This window comes from Bombus affinis, chromosome 8 (genome assembly GCF_024516045.1).
Source record: "Bombus affinis isolate iyBomAffi1 chromosome 8, iyBomAffi1.2, whole genome shotgun sequence".
Lineage (NCBI taxonomy): Eukaryota > Metazoa > Arthropoda > Insecta > Hymenoptera > Apidae > Bombus > Bombus affinis.
The window spans coordinates 9,705,769-9,727,347 of NC_066351.1; the positions used below are offsets into that span (position 1 = coordinate 9,705,769).

The following is a 21,579-nucleotide window of genomic DNA, read 5'->3' on the forward strand; positions in this document are numbered from 1 at the left end:
TCGAAATTACGTTTGCATGCGTGGCTCGTTTCCCACGGAAAACCACACATGCCGTAGAATCGAAGTATGAAGGTTTAAAAGACGAAAGAACCCTCGGCCAATTAATTACCAGTGTCATCGGTTCGGCTATTCAGGGATCGGCCACGATGAAAAACACATCAACGGCAACCAATTAGGCGAACCATTTCCAATTATACCAGACGGAAACATTTCTATTCCGTTGAACGGTTTCTAGTCCACTTTATGGATCGAGCGTATCGTCTGATCGAAACGTGAACCGAGAGCGAATACGTATTATCATCTCTCCTGTAACGAGGGGAACCGATTTGTTGGATTCACGTTGGAACGCGTGAAATGTACGTCGATGATTTGACATCGATTTGAAGTACACGATAAGGAAGCATAGAGAGATGAGACGGTGAAAGTAACCGCGACTCGAGAGGTCGATGGAAACGCGCGAAAGCGGTTTTAAGAGAAGAGCCGGAATGACCAACCTGTTACTTGAAAGCTGCGGAAGCTTCCGAGCGGGGAAATGCGTGCGTTCTTTCAGCCGCGCTCTCGCGTTCAGCTGCCCCTCCGGATGGATACACGTGCTCCCGTATATTCTACAAACGTACGTGGCCACTTAAGTAGCGATACGTGTATTTTTAACAAATAGTGTATTTCTTTACTCTCTGTTTCCCGTAGTTGGCTTTAGTGTCTATGCGTGGTTAATGTGTGCGCGCGGACACGTATGTTCACGCGTTGCGTGTACCTGATGTACGTGTATACCTGTGTGTACGCGTATGTATATATGTGTATTTATAGGTATGTGTCAAGTTCTAAGTACAAGGTGTGCCTGTACGCGGTTCTCTGTGGCTGGAAAAAGCGACAGCGCGCATGCCCGCTTTATTAGACGCGCAAAGAAAAACTCGCGGCGAGCGACCAACTTGACGGAGAATAGACAAACAAAAAAATAGAATCACCGTTATATCTAGAGCGACGATATCGTCGGGCAGGCTGCCCGGCTTGCACTGCCCGGGTCTCCTGTTTCTCCCACCGAGCGAACCACTCGCCCCTCCGATTCCCGTCTCTCCCGGCTCTCCTGCCTCTCCTGTCTTCTGCCTGGCGCTCTCCTTACACCCCCGTTTCGCCAACCCCCGCCACTTCGAACGCGCCTGCCGAAAAAGCTCGTCTATTCTATACGCTACCTCTCGCCCCTTTTCATACTCCTTTTACCCTCTTCCCTCTTTACTCTCCTCCTCAACTATCGTCCTTTTCGCTCCTTCAATCCCCTTCAATGCCGTTTCCTCTCGTTCTCAATACGGTTCTGTCAGCCGTGACTTCGACTCGCAGACTCTAAACTCTCTCTCTGAACACGATGCCTCTATGTCCCTCGTCCTCGCTCTATCTTTCTCTTTCTTGCCGTTCTCACGTCCCACCGCGAACCTCAGCTCAAGGCGCAAGCTCGTCCTTCTCTCCCGGATAGGAGAAGGGAAAAAGACTGTCGACCAGGTGGAATATCCTCAGGAGGACCCAAGGGATCCAACGACGAGGCGCACCTTCCCTATTCGCGCGCATTTTCACGCACGTGGACGGAACGCACGGGGGTTGAAATGAGATCCGCGTCCTCCACGGACAGACAATCGCGATTCCGAGGGATCGTTCGAAACTTTCTCTCTTAACGTCGAGTCGGAGGAGCTTGAAAAAGAAGGAGCAGAAACTCGTAACCCCCCTAGTACCGGTTCGGTCGTTTCTATGAGAACACAGAAAAACAGTTCGTTCAAACGAGAAGCTACGTGACGCAAAGACGCATCGAAATATTAGAAAAAGAAAATTGCGCATTTCTCTGGCAGACTCTGCTCGATAAAGGATAAAAGATGATTTTAAGATGCAGAAATATATCGCAACGTCGATTAACGTACGAGACTATTATCCATCGATCGATTCGCTTTCACCCCTCGAAATAAAATTTCCTAACGAAGGCTTAACCTAAATTCACGGTTCCACTTTATCGATATTCCCGTCAAACTTTCCCCTAGCTTCTAATAACGAAAAAATTGATGACACGAAAAGGAAGCTGTTCGCGCTTTGATGCATCTTCGTCTCTGCTGTTGTCGTTACTTCGAAATTGACTTCTTCGCTCTTTTCTCTGTAGGTCCTCGAAAAACGAACGAGAGGACAATAGATACGGATAGGACAGGAGACAAAAGCCTGCATCTAAGGGATCAATTGGTTGGAAAATTCGAGCAATGGAGCCGGCTGCAGGTAACGTGAAAAACGACGCACAAAATAGAATTTTCAGAAACAGTGCTTGTTGCTCGTCGAAAATAAAAGCTCACGATTGTATTATACGCGGAGATCGTTGGCGACCCGCTTTGTAAACTGATGCGTTTCCTATACCCAGAAAAATCGAAACGTTTCTCCCCTGCGCGATATATCGATCAATTTTATGTAAACAGCTGACACACGCGACGGTTTTTCATTGCGGAGAGAAAAGGTACGCGTGAAAAACGCTTTGTTCCCCTTGACTTTCAATTTTTCGCTTTTTCTTTTTTCTACTTTTTTGTTGGTTTTTGCCCCATGCGGTCGCGAGTGTTTTGCCACGGGATCGAAAAATTACTATTAATACAAGCTTCAACATACCGTGCAGCGGGTTTTGTCGGCACAGTCGGATGTTTCAATTTACCTTACAATCCATTAAAATAGATAAGCGACGCTGTTAACGTAATGCAACGTTATCAAATATTCAGGTTTCATCAGACTAGCGACTACATGGCCCGCACTTCCGGAAATTTCATTTTACTCGATCTAACAGGCTGTGCATTTTGTTCGAGAAAAAATATATACCTTATGTAGGGTAATCTGTTGCAGATCGAATCTCGAAGATTTCGTTTTAATATTTAGTACGTGTTATGAAATTTACTCCTATTCTATCAATCTTGCTGACTTGTTTCTGGAATCGAATTTTGACTGAAGTTTGAAGAAATGAAACTTTTCTTCGCGTTACTTGTTATCTTAAATCAGATTAATATCATTATATCTTATAAAAATTGTACAACATCCAATAAGCATTATCACTTATATTGTTGTCGTTCAAACAAATCAGATTGTTTAGCGTACTTAATAATTAAAGAAGCGATTCTCTTCAGAATTCTTCTAAAGAACTTTATATGTACAATAGGATAGAAAGTTAAATATAACAATAAAATAAAAGCGAAAAAATTTCATTCTTCATTTTTTACTTATTTTCACATGTAGAATGATCTTCTGCAGATCCTCCTCTTCTCTCTAATTAAGGATTGTCAAATTATTTTTGTAAAATCGAAAGACGATTGTGCTTTTGATTAAAATTGTATACTTTCTTTCCATTTGCACCACTTTGAACACACGTAAGTCAATTTAAAATTCTCTACACTCGGCTATCTAAAATTCATATCAGATCCGCTTAAAAATCTGTTTTAGGCAACACATTGAAGATCATCGTACTTACGTGTCTATCTTATTAGAGATGTATACAGAATAAACTGACACTATAGTCCGAGGAGATCTTTCCAAGCAGTATCAGACTTCAGCACTATACCCATGGTATACCCGTGAGTCATTCTCGCAAGCACGTCTAGAAGATCCCACGGGCATTCCCTTATCTTGCATTGTCGAGCTGGGTCGCAGATCTTCTCACAACTGCCTGAGGTTCTCTTTAAAAAACGCAATGCACGAACATCGTGTGGCAGCTTATGAAGCTGTCTCTTGAATACCTAATTCACTGCCTCATCCACAGCCATTTTAAAATCCGCTAATAATGCCCCAACTTCAGTTTCGACAATTAGGTACTAATTACGTCGTAATTAGCGCTGTAGCTAATAAATAATTAGTACCTAAATACTTAATTTATTAATAATTGATAGTTCGTAATTGGTAGTTTAGCGTGCAATGAATTCTTTTTTTTTTTTGTTGAAAACTTTTCGATCGCAGCTTTATCCTCTTGCAAATTGTTTATCTTGTTTTATTTTATTTCATTTTATATAATTTTTATTAAGTTACGAATATGGTAGAAGCGACGAGTGGCAAGGATGGCGACATGTAGCGATGGGAAATTCGAATTATGATTCAAGACTCAATGGATACGAGTTCTACGAGTTTTAAGATTCGAATCCTATTCGAAGTGATTCAAATTTGTTGCCGCATACATGATAGAGATTCAAACTGTTTCAGATCTCGCATCACTACTCGCCGCTTCGCTATAATCTCGTACTTAAACGTTTCTAACATATTGATTTTGTAATTCATTTTTGTGTCGTCATCATTTATTTAAACCGAATTGCGTTACCGATTATTGATTATTTCAATAGCGTTCAACGTGTAATTAGGTAGCCAACTGATTAGGTATGAATTACGTAATCAACTAATCGATTTAAAAACATGCAATTGACGTATGACGTATATGGAATCGAAATGGCAAATTTTGGATTTGATTAGATACGACATATTACTATTATTAATATTAGCAAACTACCTTTCGAAAAACACAAATTTTTAGTTTGAAACATTAAATCAATAACGTAGCAAAAATTTGTTGTTAAAGTGAAGGGAAAATAACAGATATTTATTTATTATGGTCCTGTAAATTTAAAAGCATTTAAAAGCATTTGAAACATTTTGTAACTATATGAGTATTTATAATTTAGAAGATATATTAACATCCATTGTATTGCTATATTTAATGCATAACTAACATAGCTAATAATAAGCAGTTTAGTTAACACATTCGCAGCATTACGTATTACTGTTAAATATGCTATAAAAAGAAAATAATAGTATAATTTCTGCTAAATAATATAAATACTTGAAACTTCATTTTAAGGTTGTCGAATAATCGTGTACAAAAATTAATAGGTATAACTACATAGAAAGAAAAATACTTAGTTAAGCCTAAAATATGCTGAAACATAATCGCACGAAAATATTTAGGTAAAGTATTGAACGATATTTCAATATTTTAAGACTTATACCCCATTAATAAAATATGTAAAAATTAATGAAATTTGTGATCTTCGGAAAGTACAATGGAAAAATCAATAATACAGCAGGGAATATTCGTGGTGTATATTAATATTGAATAAATGCAATTATAATTTAATATTAACTTAACTGAAATTACTAATTTTTATCATTGATTTGATAATATTCATCAAAATCATAAAAATATATTCGTCGATGCATATTTTTATACGCGAATATAACTTATATATTATAATATCCTAATTAAAAATGCATTAATTCTAGTCAACATACATTCATTCCCTTTTAATTTTATTTTAAGATATGGTTAAACATATAAAGTAAAATTAAATTCATCAGATAATATGTATACTTTGCAAATAATCAATGTTTTGAAGTAAATCAGAAGAAGTTATACAAATCGCGAATTCTGATTATCATAGATGCAAGTTTGCTGTCGTGAAACTGGTGCCGACAGTAATTCGTAACAGTAATGCGAAAGGATTATCAAGGAAATTGAAGTAACTATGTGATTACACGAGAATCTCTCGGCGAAGCGCCTTAGGTCCAAACAGATAAAGCTATAGTACGATAAATTTTGTACCGGATAATTTCTTTCGTGAAAAGTAAAATATGCGAAAACGAAAAATTAATTTAGCAATGTAAACAAGTATCAACTATATATGTTAAATTATTCATATGAATGTTTTCCAAATATATTAAAATAACATTTAGCCTCCTGGACATTTTACAACTTATTCTTTGGAAGACTATTTTTATGTTAATTATTATATCATCAACAGAAATCTATAATTTTTCATAATCAAAAATATTAAATAAAGAAAACATCATTTTTCTTATAACATTTTGGCAATGTAAATATTTACATACGTACATGTTGTGTATATATTACAGTAGAGACATTACGGCATGTATGCATACTAATAGAAATGAATCAATTAAATTTATGCTTTCTGTATATTTCTATATTTTGTATTCGTATTAGTAACTAATAATCAAGCTAGTATTTTAAAAAAATGTTTTCTAACATAATCCTGTTTTGTATTATCTTAAATAAGCCTTCAATACACGCGCGCGCGCGTGTGCTGAACACGCAACACACACACACACACACACTCAGCACGCATGCGTTGAAACTTGAAATAAACCAAATGATCGAGGGTAAGTGAAAAAAATTCAGATATGATATATTCTGTAAATGTGATTATTGAGTTTCTGTAAAAAAAATATATATTATATATAATTCTATATTTTTTCAAATATATATAATAAATAGTATTGAAAAATGTTTAAGTTAAAAAAAACTGTATTATATCATAACTTTTACAAAGTTTCCACAAAAGAAATTACATATAAGATATTTTGTTATTAATTAAGATGAAAGTACTGCTATAATTTTGTGAGTGAATACAGAATTTATATATATTACATCAGTATAGTAATTTTATAAAGTTAGGCTGAGCTGATAAAGGTTATGTGAAGTTGTGTTTTATAATTATGTAATCATTTCTTTTAACAGAAACAGAAACACGAAAATAATAACCACAGTAGTGTAATCGTTTATCAAAAAAAGGAGAAATTTATACAATGCAATCTGGTGAATATTTGTTAAGTGTTACATTAATTTTCATTAATTTCATCAAATTTTCTATTTATTTATATTAGTTTTGTTACAGATCAGAAAGATAGTGACTTCATGCCAAAATTAGATCTTGAAAGAGATAAAAATAAATTAAAATATAGTGATATAATATATATGAAACAAGCAGAAGAAGCAGCTGTTCTAAGAGCATCCCAATATACAAAAAGACGTAACAAGTGTGCGAAAGCAGGTTTTGCTCTAGCTGGTTTATCTTTAGGAATTTATCTGTATACCATATATGCTGTAAAACAGGAAACATTTTTAAATGATCTATATGAACCTGAAAAAATAATTGAAAAATCTAGTTCAAAAACTAACGTCGCTTAAAATTATTTGTATTTGTATCATATGAAACATTACTCTTACCTACATATTATCTAAATACGAATAAAAAAAAGAACAATGGCAACTCTAAGGTTACCACCTTTACCAAGTATGAAAGATTTGTTAAGAATGTATAGATTGCATGCAATGAAACAGCTTTCTCAAAACTTTATCTTAGATCAAAATTTGTCAGATAAAATAATAAGAAAAACAGGAAATCTCTCTGATTGTCATGTATTAGAAGTTGGTCCTGGTCCTGGTGGATTAACTCGATCTATTTTAAAGCATCAACCAAATAAAGTAATTGTTGTGGAAAAAGACAAAAGATTTGAGCCGACGTTAGAAATGTTGGCAGATGCTTTTGCAGCAGTTAATGGTAACATGGAAATTATTTTTGATGATATAATGAGATTTAACATGACTAATGTTCTCCCACGAACTGAAACAAAAGCTTGGACAGATAAAAGTCCAAGGATTAGATTAATTGGTAATTTACCATTTAATATATCAACGCCTTTGATAATAAAGTGGCTACATGCAGTTTGTGAAAAAACTGGTCCTTGGGAATTTGGAAGAACTAGAATGACATTAACATTTCAAAAAGAAGTTGCTGAACGATTAGTAGCTCAACCATCAGATTCACAAAGATGTAGATTATCTGTAATGGCACAAGCTTGGACAAAACCAATATTACATTTTATTATACCAGGTATATTATTTTAGATCTTTTTAGGTTGTTTAATTTTTACATTTTTTGTTCATAAAAAATTTAATACACTTATTTTTGCTAAAAATAGGTAGTTCCTTTGTTCCTAAACCGGACGTTGATGTTGGTGTTGTAACATTTGTACCTTTAACTATTCCACGTACAAAACACGAATTTACAATTTTTGAGAAAGTTACACGACACATTTTTAGTTTTCGTCAAAAATACAGTGTACGAGGTATTGAGTAAGTAAAGATCACCGAAAAATATTTTTACATTCAACATTTATCCTTTATATATTACTTATCCTTTTCATATTGATAAAAAGTAGTTATAAGAGTAATGAAAAGAATTACAGAATTCAGTAATATAATTCTGAAATTTCTATATACATTTCAGAACATTATTTCCTCTAGAATATCGGAAGGAATTCGGACAAATGATGTATAAACTTTCTGATTTGGATCCACAAACAAGACCAATGCAGCTTACAGTAGAGGATATTGATAAACTTGTTAGTGCATATAAATATTTATTAGAAAAGCACCCAGAAATAAGTTTTTATGAATATCGTGCATCACGCCGCATAGTATCATTATCTGATACAAAGGATATAGAAGTCGTGGAATGTACAGACTAAAATTTGTCTTGAAATCTTGTAAAATAAACATAAATAACCATAATTTTATTTTTGCTATACTTTTTTATGTTTACTTTTATTCACATATATCGTGAATGTTTTAATAAATCAAAAGAATTTATAAATTATTTAATATTTATACTGCTGTACGTGTAAATATTTTTGAAAATTGATCTGTCTCATTTGCCAGCCTCGTTATCACATTAAATTTTAATTTTACCAGGTTAACCTATCAATTTTAAATCCGCAATTACGTTATTAAAAGTAATTTAACAACTATTATTTTAAATACTTCCACGATTGTAACAATTTTATATATTTTCCAACTAATATCCTTTTCTCATAGAAACACTAAATGACTTATGAATGCAATAATAAAGAATTCGATTATATTTTTTATCGTAAAAAATTAAAAATCATAATTACATTAAAATACATTAATTTCAATTTCAAGTAATTTGCACGAGACCAGCTCTTTACATTACATTATGTGTATGTATATTGCTTGAAAATAGAGTATAAGATGTAAGTAATAATATACAAGATACATTACATTTTGAACTAGTAAATGTATGTATAATATTTTAATAATACATATATTATAAAGATACAGAAGACACTGAATAAAAGGAAGAATTTGAACATGATATTTGAATCACTCTTCTAAATCTAAATCTTCTAATTCTTCTTCTAAGCCTTCTAAATCTTCCTCTTTAAATAGGTTTTCATTAATTGCTAATGCAGCTGCACCTTCACCAACAGTAACTGCCATAATAATATAAGCTATTAATCTCAAAATATTATTTTAAAACATTGAATATATTTTCTACAAACCAGTGGAGCCGCTTTCGTTATTTATATCCTTATTATTTTTCAACCGATCTGCACCAGCTACAGTTATTCCAGAAGTATCAATTTCACTAGCTTCAAGTGCGAGTCTGTCCATATCAAGTTCTCTATATTCTACTTTCTCTTCAGTCTCATCTTCCTCGCGGACATAACTAGATATTGCTTCGTCTCCATCGTCAATGCCTAAAAATATTTTCAAAATAAATTTTATACATATGCTAAGAGCATAAAATATGTAGGATATAAAACAATAAAGAAAAATACCATCTCCAGCTGCAAGCTCAGGATTAAAGTAGAACATTTCTCTGCCAGAAATACCAACTTGACGTCCAGCTTTGTAATCGTTTCGTCTTTTTTCTTCATCTTTCAGTGCTTGCTCTTTCTTTTCTTTTAGTTTTCTCTTTTTCCATGCCAAAAATGTCTCTAATGTTATTTTAGTCTGCCAAAAAATGTCAAACAAATTATACATTTTAAGAAAATATATTAAATACTAAAAATATTTATGAAATATAAATATAAAAGCTTATATTATATTGTTTTATAATTATTAAAATATATTCATACTTGATTTGCTCCCAAATTGGCTCTTTCTGTTTCAATTAAATCTTCTAAAGAAATTTCATCTTTTTTATCTTCTTTCTTTTTATCTTTCTTAAGGACAAAACCTGGTGGTAATGCATGCCTGTAGATACATTTTTGCCCCGATGGACATTCCCAAAACCAACCATATTTTGATTTTTCAACTGCTTCTAGGAAATGTTTACAAATCTAAAATTAAACATATTATTTACTTTCTCATTTTTCAAAAAAACTAGTAGCAAAATATTATGAAGTTGAGCGTACAATATCTGTAGTTGGACGATTACCACTGCCATGCTTCTTTTCAACAACTTCTTTCAATTTATCTTCATCCCATTTATCCATAGTATCAGTTTCTTTATCATCATCTCTCATATCACAGTATAATGAACGTTTTTCTGCTTTTCTTTCTATACTTAAATCGTGAGAAAATTTGCATTTATCACCTTTTGTACATTGTCCTTGTTTAAAGAATGCACATACTACTGATTTAGGATCAGTTCCTGCAAAAAAATAAATAATTATTATTTTGTTATGTTTTTTTTTATTTATCTATAATAAAATAAAAATAATAAAATGATAAAATAACTGTGAAAATTAGAACTTATGCTAATGTAATATATTCAAATAATTCTTGATAATTGTATTATATCTTTTAACTAAGTGCTGCAATAACCTTACTCAGTTAATACCTTTATCTATTTTTTGTGTTTGGACAGGTTTAAATATGAGAGCTAATTCTTTCTGCTCCTTTAATTTTTTTTCTTTTTCAAGTTTTTTAATATTAGGATCTTCTAATTTCCGTGAATTAACACCACCTGATTTTACCTGCTTCTCTACTTGCTGAATAAATTTCTGTTGTTTGGCACCTTTCTTGTTCTTTATACCAAAAGTCTTATCCTAGAAGAAAAATTAATATTTAAGTGAAAAATATGACGAGTAACAAATCTCAGTACATATACATATTTAAAATAAAGAATATGGTATTTTAAGGTTATAAATGTTCGTATTTAAATACCTCAATAACTTTCTCCTTCTTCTTCTGCTCCGCTTTCTTACTGGGAGCAGGTGCCTTTTTGGGTGGCATTTCATTCGCTTTTCTGTATTTACGGATGGCAAATATAGAAAATTTAATAACAGAAGATACAAATGTACAGAAATTTACTTCTGAATCATGGAACAATTCATATACGTATACATCCATAAATGTAAATGTAGTAGTAACACGAAATGGACCATAAAATACATATTCTATATATAAGAAAGTGTGAACGATAATAAACGGACTGGACACATTAAACTTTTTTATTCAGCAAGATCTCTTATATAAATATATTTATCCATAAATTTTATTTTCGAAATATTCTTTTTAATTCGAAATTTCGACCTCATCAAACATAAGTAGTAATTATAATACATCATCATTTAATTATTATTTATAAAAATATAAAGCGTTGATATAGTGTAGTATTAGACTCATAATAAAATTGTATAATAAAACTATGTTAAAAATGTATCTATAAATGTTATTATTGTATCTAACTCCACTTACCTTTTGATCATTTCATAATAAGTACTTTATAGCATAAATTAAAAATCGAATAGAATATTACATATTCCTTTACTTATTTGTTTAACAATGATGTTAGAAATATTATATTAATATAAAATAATTAAAGATATGTAATATGTTATAATACATCATTTGACAAATCATAGTACGTATAACGCAATCCATTTGTTGGGTTAAATCTTTCCGCTCAGTATATTCTATGTTCTTCGACGTTAACGTGAAGCGTGTTCAATTCCCTTCTTACCCGTAGATTGTGGTTAGAATCGCTTTAATCCGATTTTCTTTAAGAAACGAAATGGCGAAATTCGATTTAACATCACGTATAGGTCAATATCTTGACCGGCATTTAGTTTTTCCACTTTTGGAATTCCTATCTGCAAAACAGGTATAATAAAAAAAAAAGAATATTGTTGTTTTAGACAGTTTGGTTATAATACACTTGTGCTTCGTAGATTTACGATGAGGACGAATTACTTCAAGCTAAGCTCGATATTCTTAGCAAAACAAATATGATAGATTATACAATTGACATTCGGAAACAGCTTTATCCTAACTTAGAAGTGCCAGAGGTACAAATAAATTTAATAAGTGATAATTATATGTTTATAAATAACAAGCATAATTTAGAACTTCAAATTGTAGGAATTGAAAGCTCGTCGTGCAGATGTACTACAAGAACTCGGTATTTTACAAAATAATGTGTCTGTTGTTGTACAACTTATGAATAATGAAGAAGTTATGAAGAAAATGGAAAACATGCGAGATTCTAAAGCATTGAACAATTATCTTACTCAAGAATCTGAGGTAAGTGAAATGAAACCACATACGGTATCTTATTTTTGTATAAATCTAACAAATTAACATAAAAAATATTAAAAAACATTTTTCTATCAAGTTTTTATGTATAGTATTTATGTATCTCTTATATATTTTATCAAATTTATCTTAATTTACATATATTATCTTTTTATAGTTTAGAGTGGAAATGATGGATAGTTTCGTGAAACTAGCAAAATATCGTTATGAATGTGGCAATTATTCTGTTTCTACATCATATTTATATTTTTATATGCTTATAATGCCACCGACTGATAAGGTACTGATATAATAATTAATTGTTTGATACAAATAGATTAATTTATATTATTTTTAAGATAATGAAGTAGACATTTGTAATTTTTAGAATTATTTAAATGTACTTTGGGGCAAACTGGCATCAGAAATTCTAGTGCAAAATTGGGAAACTGCATTAGAGGATGTAAACAAATTAAGAGAATACATTGATAGCAATGTCATAGGAAATTCTCTTCAAGTACTACAACAAAGAACATGGCTTATTCATTGGAGTTTATTTGTATTTTTTAATCACGTGAAAGGCAGAGATTTAATCGTAGAAATGTTTCTTTATAGACCACAGTATGTGAATATTTTTATAAGTATTGTATTACTAACATAATGCACTTTAAGTATGATAAAGGATATAAAATAATGCTCATTTGTTGTTTTACAGTTACCTAAATGCAATTCAGACAATGTGTCCTCATATATTGAGATATTTAGCAGCTGCTGTCATCGTTAATCGTTCCAGACGATCTATCTTAAAAGATCTTGTAAAAGTAATACAGCAGGTTTGTAGTAATTCCTTATTAAAATATTTGGTAAATATCCACAAAGAAGGAGCAATTTCTGATTTTGTTAATTTTGCAATATGTTGTAAAGCTCGACATTTCGAACAACTTTTCCCTGTACATATAACCAGCGGTTTGTTTCAGTTTTCGATTTATATGCAAAAATATCCGGTTGTCCTGCCCTACTTTTCAAGCTGATTTGGGTTAGTACATAGTAATATCAATTCGGTTGCTCAGTATTGTTTATATTTATTCCCGGTTATCGGAATAATATTACTACATGGTAATCCAACTCAGCTTAAAAAACAAAGCCGAGCGACCGGATATTTTTGCATATAACTCAAATACTAAGCCTGATCGCCGGTTACATGCATAAGAAAAAATTGTTCAATATGCTAAGATTTACAATATATTTCAAAATTATCGAAATTATAAATGGCTCTCTTTTCGTGAATATTTACCAAATATTTTTAAATTACACATAATCTTAAGACTTATTAATTACTGTTTATTCTTTACAGGAATCTTATACGTATCGTGACCCCATCACAGAATTCCTAGAACATTTATATGTCAATTTTGATTTTGATGGAGCAAGACAAAAACTACAAGAATGTCAAACAGTTGTATTTAATGACTTTTTCTTAATTGCGTTACTGAGCGAATTTGTAGAGAACGCACGTTTAATGATCTTCGAAACATTTTGTAGAATACATCAATGTATAAGTATTGGGTATATAATAATTTTATGTTTTTAATTATGTACATTGAAATATTGGAATATATTTTCATAATTCATTAATACACTTTTATATTACAGAATGCTTGCAGAAAAGCTTAATATGAAAGCAGATGTAGCAGAATGTTGGATCGTTAATCTAATTCGTAACGCACGACTAGATGCCAAAATAGACAGCAAATTAGGGCATGTTGTAATGGGTGGACAACCCGCATCTCCATATCAACAATTAGTCGAGAAAATTGAAACTTTAAGTGTTCGTAGTGAAGCATTAGAAAATTTAATTGAACGGAAACTAAAAGCTAAGAATCAAGACCCTGTAAGTATAGTGTGGAACTAACTAAGGTCAGTATCATTCATAATCATTTTTCATACATCAGTATTTTTTCGCTCTTTTCAGTCACCTGATTAACTCAAAATGATTATGACTCTCTCCATCAAGAAATCACACTTTACATATAAATATTCTTAAATATTCATTCCTTTTTTACTAAATTTTTTTAATTATTACATAATTGCTTTCTTAACAATTACATTATTATATAATATACACTTCACTTTCATATAATGAGAATAAAAGGAGAGGCATATTATTCATTAATTTTTTTCAAATTAAGCTATTATACTAAGAATACACTGTAATTGAATCGTATCCTATACAATATTCAAGGTATTATCCATTCATCAAATCATTCATATATGCATAAATCAAAAGCATAACAAAATTTTCGCTCCCTAAATGTAATTCGTTTTCTTTTTCTTGTACACATTATAGCAAACTGTTTTATTTTTTGCAGTACCAAATCTCGTGGAATCTGGACTTATGACATCATGATGTAATATGCAGGGACATTGTTTAAAAACATCCAATTGTTTAATTCAACCCCAACCTAAAAGCGAAACGCGCGGAGCGACATAATTCAATTCTATGCATGTAAGCCGAAGCCAGAGTTCTAATGTAAAACGAATATATTTATATTCATACATTTTTCTTAAAAAAATTAAATTGAATGAATAAAAATATATTTGTAGGAACATTGTATAAATATACGTGTGTACATTACAACATAAAAACCATTGTACTGTTTGTAATATGTATCGGCACATTTCATTATAAGAAACGTGTTAAAAAGAAATATAATTCAGTAATTCTTTTTAATGTATCTCATTTCAAGTACCATTAAGTCAGTTCTCTAACAAAAGATTCCTATTTAACCTAAAAAATAAATATATTGTTTTGATCCATACAATGATATAAAGAAATTAGCAATCAAACTTATCAAAATAAATGGAAGTTAAAAAATATAAACTTATCATTTTAAAAAATTTTAATGTTGGAGATAGGTATTTTACATTAAAAATTTCCATTAATTTATACGAAAATAATATAGTTTTCAACATACATATTCTAATAATATTAACAGTATCATTTATTTCTTTGTAAAAACATGTATGGACATAAAATACTGTATGTTAGAGAAAATGTAATTTTATGATTGAATAACAGATATTTCGGTAAATTAAAAGACTCGATATTAATGAATGTTGTCATGAATAATAAGTTGCTAATTTCATCAGTAGCTAATCATTTGTTTCTATCCAAGAATGTTCTATATCTTCGGAAAAACCGAAACTACAACCAGTATAAGAATCATGATTGATGCAATATATTAAAACACTCCTCCAATAAGGATCGTGGGCTAAAAGTGTAGGGTTTCCTAAAATGATAACCAAAGCACGACCTCGTGTAATTGCAACATTAAGTCTTCGAGGACATGCAACAAATCCAAGAGAGTGTTTAATATCTTCATTTATAAAATTAATTGAAGAGCGCACAGTTGAAATGATGATAACATTACGCTCTTGACCCTGAAATCCTTCAACACTACTAATTTTTGGTAATTCCACATCTAATTCCATGAGTAATTCACGAATTTGAAGAACCTGTTAAGTAATTAATGAATAAAGTATAAAATAATTTTATAGATATTTTTGACAAATTATGTTCAATTATATTACCTGTTTTTGATAAGGAGTTATAATTCCAATATCATCAGGTGAAATACCGCATTTATATAACTTTAGTAGATAAAGATATACTTGAGTTGCTTCTTCAGGATTATACCAGCTTGGATTGTCATCATCTTTACAATTTTCGCCATTTACACCATGAAAAATTATAGCTGGTGGTGTATCCTTTCTCTTTGGCAATTCAGTAGCTAATATTTGTAAAAGTCTGGCTTCTTTGCTTGTTTTAGAGGATATCTAAAAACATTAATTTTCTTAATTATCATGATATAAACCTAAGAAACGAGTCATCGATAATATAGATAAATGTACCTGTGCTTTTAATTCAGAATCATAAAATAATGAACTTGATAATTCTAGTATTTCTGGTAAACTTCTATAATTTATAACAAGCTTTGTAACAAGTCGAGGATCGTAACATGTTTCAAAGCCATTAGGATCTTTCTGGTAAGGAAAATGACGTAGCAATCGCGATAAAAATGATTCGTTTAAACCAAAATTCTTCGCTATTTCGCTTTGTACAACTGGGCCAAGTTGTAGTGGATCGCCTGCGAGAATTACTTGCCCATAGTCACGACGAATAAAACTAAGTGGAATCATAATTTCTGGTTCTGTTGCTTGACCAGCCTCATCAACTAATATATGTGAAAAATGTCCATGAGGAAAACCCATGTTATTTAATATTCCTAGTGCAGTACAGGTACCAATAGTAATTCTATGACGTCCAAGTATACTCATAGTACAATTTAATTTTAGTCCTACTCCATTATACTTTGGTGTTTCAATTGTTGTTTCATCTGCTAATTCTGCAGTAGCACAATATGGCAATAATTTACTAGGTATAGAATCATTACCCAAACAATGATAAGCTATGAGTCGTACCTAAAAAAAAGAAAAGTATTTAAATTAAATTTAAAAAGTTTAGAATTTATACTTTTATTGCAACTTTCAAATAAGATAGTATGTTTAAACAGAATTAATATAAAATGGATACTTATAATGAAAAAAATGAAAAATCAATACAATATCAATGTTAATTATCTTCAAATTTATTTGTGAAACTATTTTCGTTCTGTTATTATTATTTATTAAAAGTTTGAATTAAATCCACGTAAAGTTATAGTAGAGTGGGATTATGTAAATTTAATATATACCATATCACCAGGTTTAAGTATACCACTATCTAGAAGTCTTTCTGCTATAAGAGTTGCTGAACTATTAGATGGTGTTGCAACTAATAATCGACTTTCAGGTATAGTTGATAAGATTTGCAGAATTGTTTCACAAAGAGTAATGGTTTTTCCTGTACCAGGTGGTCCAAATATTACATAAGGCAATGGTCGTGCATGTCCTTTTAAAATATTTCTTACAGCTTCTTTTTGATAATGATTCAAATTTTTATTAAACCAAAGCAACTTTCGTTTTCGTACTTGTGAAATAATTGGTTGTAATTCACTATTATAGGAAGAAATTGATGTCTCTTTTGAATTTTGTATTACTGTATTTATTGAATTTTTCGTAACATTTACTTCACTCTTTGTTTCAATACATTGTTTGTCTTTTACATCAGGTTCTATTGTAATTTCTCTATTTTGTTCAATAGGTTCAACATTAAATAATCGTTGTACAACTGACATTTTTGTAAATGATTTTGACATATTAGATTTATTACTTGTAGATGTAGTACTAGTGGAAGAAGATTCTGATGATACAGAATCAGTCCGCGGACGAGTTAGTAACTTAGAAATTGACTTATCTTTTGCTTCAAGTTCTTCAAGATCTAACTGAGATTCTTTTTCAATTACATGAGCGGGAAACAAAAAGTTCTGACCAAGACGATTTGTAGCCATATCAATTGCATTATGATAACGTTGTATGACTGATCGTGAACATTTAAATGTTACTTGACAATCTTCATAATTATATTCTTGATGAAATTGGCAATTGAATTTCAAAAAAATTTCCAAGTTTGTAACTTTGTGAATAAATCCTTCATATTTTAATTTTCCTATTTCGAACACCATTAAAATTTATAAATAAAAAAATTACAAAATAATTAAAATAAATAATAATAACTACTGATTAATATAAACATCAAACATATTATGGTATAAAATTTCATAATGTAATTTCATTTTAAATTTTATAACATACCTTGAGAACTATCCCATTTGAAAGATACTATGGCCCTATCACCAACAAGAAGAGAAGGACGTTTCTCTGCAAGCCCTGGCACTTCTATAACCAAATATTCTCCACAGTGTCTCATTACTGTGCTACTTATACTGTATCGTTGCATATTTATCGTTTGAGCAATTTCTTCCAGATATAATAAAGCATGAAACCGATCTCTATATGATTGAAAAGAAAGTCTATTTGACAAACAAGGTATAGCATTTTCTATATCATATTTACACTCAGTTTGTGATTTTCTTTCATTTATGCACTTTGATATTACATCCCAATAAAGCTTAGGAACTTTGTATATCACGTTTCGTACTTTAATAAATGATGGTGGTTTACATGGACGAATACCTGGAATGTATGTAGCTTCATTCCATTCATCTTGGTGTGGTACATAATTAGTTTTAGAACTACTACTTTTAGAATTTGACTTGCTTTGTATAGTTTTAGGTTTAACAGTAATGTTAAAAAATCGTCCAATTTCAAAATCTTTGAACTTAAAGATAAATAATTCTTTGCTTGTACCAATAAATTTTGCTGTACATTTAAATATATAAGTTAATTTATCAGAAGGATTTAATACTGAAACTGTATTAGGAGTAATTGGTTGAATTAATGTTAGTTGAGAGTGGCTTTTTTTAATCATGAAACAACCTTTACGCAATACATGAGTAGTATTACCTACATTTTCTATAGTAATTGTTAAATTTTTTTCCTCTCGCACATTTAAATCAATATTTATATTATCACTTATAACAATACCGCATTTATTTTTTACAAGTTCATTTAAATCCTTTTTTAATTTATATGAAGTATTATTTAATGTTGGTAAATTAGCTTCTTTAGAGACCTAAAAAAATAAATTTATTTTTAATAAAATTATATTTTACTAGATTTTTTATTATAAGTAGTCTTTCTTGTTGTTATTAAGTAAAATTAATTGTAAAACAATTATTTTCTGTCTCAAATGCTAAACTTGCCTGAAATACTGGAACCACAGTCAATGATCTCCATGTATAAATTCCTTGATCACTCTCAATACTATCACTTATTACTTTATCACCAACACAAGGAATGTAACCAGATTCGCATGTGTTTTTATTAAATACAACATCCTTTTCAATAACACCAACTCCTTTAGTTGGATCAAAACTAGTTACAGTTCCAATATTTAACTTTGATCGTAGGGGTTGTATTCTTTTTATCTCTAAAATTTCTCCATTTAAATTGTAAGAAATTTCATCGATTTCTACTTCTGACTCTAATTGTAACCAGTCTCCAATTACAGGAATAAAATCAGATTGTACTTTATTCAAGTCAACAGTGATGTTGTCAGGTTCTACAACTAATAGTCGATTCCTACGTTCTATAACTTTTCCAATTACACATCGTGTTAATGTTTCTGGCTTGGTACTATCAATCTCAGAATGTTCTACTTCATTATCCCATGATCCATTTAATACAAAAATCTTTTTTATTTTGTGTTGTTTCTCTAGATTGTCTTGCTCTGGTGAGAGCAAATAAGAAACTTTATCACCTACTTTTAAGTTAATTATTGAAGTGTTTTTTATATCATAAACATAAAAGTCATCAACTACTATGTAATCTGTGGCAATAAAACTAATACTTCCTGTTCTGTAATAATTTGCATTAAAACTTTCATCTTCTTTTATTTCTTTTCTATACACATTTTCAATGCGAGCTATAACATTGTTTATTTCTTCATCTGGTTCGTCATTAATGGATGACCTATGTCCTATAGCATACTTTATAAGGGTACATATAAATGAAAACATATTTAATTTCTATTATATCTATCCATGTACCTATGAAAATTTATTTTTGTCATTAAAATTCACGTAAACATTGTATATAAAAAAGTATTTGCAACTTAAAAATTTCGAATAATTAAGATATACCGATCAATTGACTGGTATCTCCACTCTGTTGCCTTAATATAATCCAATTCTTTCCTTAATGATTGAACGCGTTTTAAGTGTAACTCTCGAAGTAGACGATCCTGTTGCTTTTGCTCCTGTAACTCGGATTTCATTTGATTCAAAATTTTCGAAGTTTGATTCCCAACAGAGGTTAGTTCTGAATCCTGAGATTCCGAAGCTCTTTGTCCCGGTGAGTGGCTCAAACTTCCAGATGACAAAGTAGAGGAATTCATAATTTTATGAATAACTTGTTATGAGTAACGTTTTAAAATCACACATACTGTTTAATAATTTTCAAATTGTATAGATACAATTCTCTCTTTTCTAAAATGGTACCACTCGTTTATATCAAATGTAGCAAACGCCGTTTACTTTATAAATGTATCAGAATATATATATATATATACACAGAATTTTAGCAGAATATATCAGTCTATAATCTATATGTATATTCAAACCAAACAAAATTATGTGCTTATTAATATTAACTGACCCTATTTTAATTGCAAATTACATTTAGAAGATACAAATTTTTTTTTACAAGACATGAAAATGATAAATTTCCAACCAGTTAAGATAAAAATATTTTATTTATATACATTATTAATGATGATTTTTTAACATAAAGTTCAATTCGTGAACTATATTGAGTATCTAATTTTTGACGATTAATACTCAAGTCATTACAGTAAATAATTAAAAACAATAAAAAATTTTGTTATAATTATTTTAATTATATTTTTATAATAACCCTTACACGTACTTAACACGAAAACAATGATCCTCCTAGATAGTTCTTTCAAATTTTTCAAACCTATTTCTAACAAAAACCCAATATGATTCTTCTCCCTTTTGCGTTTAATATATTCTTTATTTAAATTTACAGTACGTCAATATTAAATTACCAAAAAGAAAGCATGAAAAAGAGCCGAGTAAAACAACTTAATGTTAGTACATCACAGCATGATTTTTTAGTAAAACCTTACGGATTTTGTTGTGATATCAAAGACTACGACCCACAATTATTCTCATTAAAAGAAGAGCCCGAGCCACTTTTTCCTTCAAGCGGTCCACTCGAAGGAGGACCTGATATTAAATTCCGCCTTCAAGAACATGACGACATCCAATCTTTCAGACAACGAAGTATCCAAAGAAATACTCAACGAGGTGGACCTCGGAGTAAATATCGAAGTGGTCAACAAGTTATTTGGAGCAACCAGTCGTATGCCCAACCGTATCGACGTCGTAGGTACCGAACTCCCAGATCTGAGGGTACTGTAAAAGTCCCTGAAGATAGAACTCAAGGTAGAACCCCAGATAGAAGTAGAGGCATTGAAACTTTGGGTGAATTAATGATATGTAAACGATGCAGAGGACCTCTCCGATGGTATTTAGAAGACGAAATAGCAGTTGCTCGTGACGTTATGATGAAGAGAAAGCAAGAAATATACAAGGCAGAAATGGAAAAGAACATTAAAATTGCTAAACAGAAAGGTATACGATTCGTCTCAATTATGCATATAAATTATTGCAAAGCATTTACAAAATTAAGTTTTTCTTCAATTACTTTATATATAGAAATACTAAAATAAGATGATTAATTTTGTTCAAGTAATGCTAAGAAGAAGTAATGTAAAGAATGCGCTATGGATATTGTGATTTTTCTTTTTTGATAATACAAATTTAGTCATTCATTTCTTTCTGGTACAAAAAGGTGTCTATTGTAAAATTGTTACATTTTTTTAA

General features: G+C 30.7%; 7 protein-coding genes across 18 annotated transcripts in view; 4 read left to right on the top strand and 3 right to left on the bottom strand.

The window, feature by feature from the left end:
• Positions 1-1,088, bottom strand: part of LOC126919547 (regulating synaptic membrane exocytosis protein 1) — a 151,740-nt gene extending 150,652 nt beyond the window's left edge. For 3 of the 9 annotated variants that reach the window (XR_007711691.1, XM_050728916.1, XM_050728917.1), the window contains exon 1: positions 495-1,068. The gene's annotated coding sequence lies outside the window, so the exon portion shown is untranslated. Of the gene's footprint in view, positions 1-494 lie in introns of all 9 variants that reach the window. The other 6 variants (XR_007711692.1, XM_050728911.1, XM_050728913.1 and 3 more) reach the window with 5 other exon arrangements.
• Positions 1,089-6,065: 4,977 nt separating this feature from the next.
• LOC126919570 (cytochrome c oxidase assembly factor 3, mitochondrial) lies at positions 6,066-7,046 on the top strand. 2 transcript variants are annotated; one of them, XM_050728963.1, is made up of 3 exons: positions 6,066-6,162; positions 6,521-6,598; positions 6,678-7,046. In XM_050728963.1, the coding sequence occupies exons 2-3, from the start codon at positions 6,589-6,591 to the stop codon at positions 6,968-6,970; spliced, it is 303 nt and encodes a 100-aa protein (XP_050584920.1). In that variant the 5' UTR covers positions 6,066-6,162; positions 6,521-6,588; the 3' UTR covers positions 6,971-7,046. The 2 variants fall into 2 exon arrangements, with proteins under 2 accessions (XP_050584920.1, XP_050584921.1); XM_050728964.1 differs by lacking the exon at positions 6,066-6,162 and adding an exon at positions 6,258-6,400.
• Positions 7,046-8,356, top strand: LOC126919563 (dimethyladenosine transferase 1, mitochondrial). The gene is made up of 3 exons (XM_050728951.1): positions 7,046-7,676; positions 7,765-7,918; positions 8,073-8,356. Exons 1-3 carry the CDS (start codon positions 7,046-7,048, stop codon positions 8,311-8,313), a joined length of 1,026 nt encoding a protein of 341 aa, XP_050584908.1. The 3' UTR covers positions 8,314-8,356.
• A 324-nt stretch (positions 8,357-8,680) lies between these two features.
• On the bottom strand, positions 8,681-10,954 carry LOC126919560 (zinc finger CCCH domain-containing protein 15 homolog). The gene is made up of 7 exons (XM_050728945.1): positions 10,760-10,954; positions 10,434-10,641; positions 10,006-10,244; positions 9,727-9,930; positions 9,427-9,601; positions 9,148-9,345; positions 8,681-9,078 (listed from the first exon to the last, which is right to left on the bottom strand). Exons 1-7 carry the CDS (start codon positions 10,943-10,945, stop codon positions 8,969-8,971), a joined length of 1,320 nt encoding a protein of 439 aa, XP_050584902.1. The 5' UTR covers positions 10,946-10,954; the 3' UTR covers positions 8,681-8,968.
• Positions 10,955-11,495: 541 nt separating this feature from the next.
• On the top strand, positions 11,496-14,835 carry LOC126919559 (eukaryotic translation initiation factor 3 subunit E). Of its 2 annotated transcripts, none has more exons than XM_050728943.1 (9): positions 11,496-11,699; positions 11,767-11,883; positions 11,957-12,118; positions 12,288-12,410; positions 12,498-12,730; positions 12,825-12,942; positions 13,464-13,675; positions 13,763-14,026; positions 14,479-14,835. In XM_050728943.1, the coding sequence occupies exons 1-8, from the start codon at positions 11,610-11,612 to the stop codon at positions 14,019-14,021; spliced, it is 1,314 nt and encodes a 437-aa protein (XP_050584900.1). In that variant the 5' UTR covers positions 11,496-11,609; the 3' UTR covers positions 14,022-14,026; positions 14,479-14,835. The 2 variants fall into 2 exon arrangements, with proteins under 2 accessions (XP_050584900.1, XP_050584899.1); XM_050728942.1 differs by having other exon boundaries at positions 11,498-11,699; positions 13,763-14,000.
• Positions 14,836-14,991: 156 nt separating this feature from the next.
• On the bottom strand, positions 14,992-19,962 carry LOC126919572 (RNA helicase Mov10l1). Its single transcript, XM_050728966.1, has 7 exons — positions 19,813-19,962; positions 18,865-19,719; positions 17,864-18,743; positions 16,864-17,717; positions 16,022-16,591; positions 15,701-15,946; positions 14,992-15,625 (listed from the first exon to the last, which is right to left on the bottom strand). Exons 2-7 carry the CDS (start codon positions 19,687-19,689, stop codon positions 15,263-15,265), a joined length of 3,738 nt encoding a protein of 1,245 aa, XP_050584923.1. The 5' UTR covers positions 19,690-19,719; positions 19,813-19,962; the 3' UTR covers positions 14,992-15,262.
• Positions 19,871-21,327, top strand: LOC126919567 (uncharacterized). 2 transcript variants are annotated; one of them, XR_007711700.1, is made up of 3 exons: positions 19,880-20,023; positions 20,969-21,138; positions 21,206-21,327. XR_007711700.1 is itself a non-coding variant. In XM_050728957.1 (2 exons), exons 1-2 carry the CDS (start codon positions 19,871-19,873, stop codon positions 21,112-21,114), a joined length of 396 nt encoding a protein of 131 aa, XP_050584914.1. In that variant the 3' UTR covers positions 21,115-21,182. The 2 variants fall into 2 exon arrangements, 1 of the variants encoding a protein (XP_050584914.1); XM_050728957.1 differs by lacking the exon at positions 21,206-21,327 and having other exon boundaries at positions 19,871-20,023; positions 20,872-21,182.
• Positions 21,328-21,579: the final 252 nt, after the last annotated feature.